Raw genomic sequence first — 2288 nt, 5'->3', positions numbered from 1 at the left:
GGAGACGGGAAGAGAATGGTGGATTGGAGGAAGAGGGAATGTAAGAAGGAAAGAAGTAATTGAGTAATGAAGGAAGGAAGGAAGGAAGGAAGGAAGTAAGGAAGGAAGGAAGGAAGGAAGGAAGGAAGGAAGGAAGGAAGGAAGTAAGTAAGGAAGGAAGGAAGGAAGGAAGGAAGGAAGGCATAGAGGCATAGAGGCATGGATGGAGGCTTGGATGGATGGATGAAATTAAGCTACATACTGCTATGCTTTTTAATCAAGAAAAAATCAAAAGAGGTCTAGGACTCTTTCATTTTTCTTAAATGCTGTGTTGGATTTTGAATTTTAAACAACATTTATCATTTTACTCACCCATGTTGAGAGGGTAGCTTCAGTATATACAAGAAATGTTGTACTTTGTACAAAATCCTTCATCCGATCTGCAAAGAGAAAAGACAAAATATTGAAGCAGTTCAACGTTTGGACACCACTTTATCAGACCAGAACCACATTCATCATTTTGATCATATTATTTTGTATACCTGTACTGGTTGTTTCTTTAGTTTTTGTTTGTTTTTGTTTGCATTTTTATCAGATAAACTGTAACTTATGCTGAAAAAAGAGCGTTTTACTGTAGTGATTGATGATCTACTCTGTTATGATTTGAATGCATAATTACACTGGAAGGACCGGTTCTTATCTCAGACAGTGCTCGACTGCTTGTCCCATAGGGCACGGAGGTCCCACTATTGACACTATTGACAAAGCGTTTTCGTCTTCTGTTTTCATCAGAACTTTAAAAGTTTTGTTTGGTTTACAAATGATTTATCCGAAATATATGGCCGACATTTAATGTACGCTAGGTCATTGACCTAACAGTTGTTTACACAGTGACTGCTTCAGGTGCAATGTTTCATGACTCGTGACATGGCAAATGGCAAACATTCCATACTAGACATTTTGTCTTCTTTCCAAATACGATTATCCCTCATAACGTTCATCCTATATCATAGGATGCACATCATGAGTGATATTGTACGATTTTAAGTTGTAGCACTTGTCGTAGTTGCACAACTTTACAAGTAGTGACATTATACATAACATTACCTGTGCATCCCTTTTGTTCTCCTTTGCTTCCTTCTCTCTTTTTTTCGTCCTGTTCTGGTCTAAGCCTCTGTTCTTCCTCTTCTACTTCTTCTTTCCCTCCTTCCATTTTCTACTACAATGACTATAATGCACTGCTACCTACAGAAAACCTCCATTCAGCAAAATAATGCCCTACCTGACGACTTACACTTACCTACATGGCTTCTATGGAATCGTCCAATCTACTTCCGAAGATTTGTTCATGACGCACTTCCGGTTAAGTTTAAAATGTAAAGAAGTGCGTCAAAACATTTTGTTCAATCCATATGATTAAAATGCGTCAGAAGGACATTTGCAATGACAAAGAGTGTTCACCTATGACACTTGGCACAACAATTAGGTAATCATGAAGAGTAACGTTACGGTCTAACCTTAAAACCTGAGTTCTGTGGGGTTTTGTTAACTGTCTCCTGAGTAGATTTTTGTTAAATTTCTTCATTTCTTCTTCACGTTCGTTGCCCGCGTTACTTTCGATATGATTATAAACTAGAATCAGATCAAACAGAAGGTATCTTCTAGGCCCTTTGTCAGTACAAAGCAGTATGGTTGGTGTTATTGACTCCTTGATATGACCTTACATATTATCATATGACCAGGTGCGCCGGTTCTCATGGATTCAGATCCTGTACAAAAGTGGTGTGTCAGGGTCCCCATACCCCCACTCGTTATGTAAACACTTCGTGTGCTTGTTTAGGGGTGGTCTGATCATGGACAGGAAGTTGTGTAATAATTATCATATTTAGCGATTTGCTCACTGTCGAATATTTTATTCGGATACTGTTGGCATTCTAGAAAATATGTTATGGCCATTTTTTTCTCCCATAATCGGACCCATTCCACTGATTATTTCAGTCTGTAAAAATACATTGAATGCGTTGCAGCCATCATTTTCACATCTTATTCTAACAGACTTATACTATTTCAAAAGTTCCCTCGTCACCATGTTTGTATCTATCTAAAAATGTAGATCAGATCCAACTAGTCGAGAGAGAAAGAGAGAGGGGGGGGGGGGGAGAAAGAGAGACTCACAGACAGAGAGAGAGAGAAAGAGAAAGAGAGAGACAGACACTCACAGAGATAGATAGAAAGAGAGACAGAGAGAGAGAGAGACAGAGACAGAGAAAGAAAGAGAAAGCCAGAGAGAGACAGATATATATAGAGAG

At 38.7% G+C, this 2288-nt stretch overlaps 1 protein-coding gene across 1 annotated transcript in view; it reads right to left on the bottom strand.

Moving 5' to 3' along the window:
• The window catches only part of LOC118424971 (solute carrier family 40 member 1-like), an 8044-nt gene extending 6742 nt beyond the window's left edge, over positions 1–1302 (bottom strand). Inside the window, 2 exon segments of the mRNA XM_035833782.1 lie at positions 352–419; positions 1087–1302. Coding sequence (XP_035689675.1) covers positions 352–419; positions 1087–1192 — 174 coding nt within the window. The 5' untranslated portion in view covers positions 1193–1302.
• Positions 1303–2288: the final 986 nt, after the last annotated feature.

This window comes from Branchiostoma floridae, chromosome 10 (assembly GCF_000003815.2).
Source record: "Branchiostoma floridae strain S238N-H82 chromosome 10, Bfl_VNyyK, whole genome shotgun sequence".
NCBI classification, from domain to species: domain Eukaryota; kingdom Metazoa; phylum Chordata; class Leptocardii; order Amphioxiformes; family Branchiostomatidae; genus Branchiostoma; species Branchiostoma floridae.
Note: the sequence above shows the minus strand (reverse complement) of the source record. Positions and strands in the feature narration are given on the sequence as shown.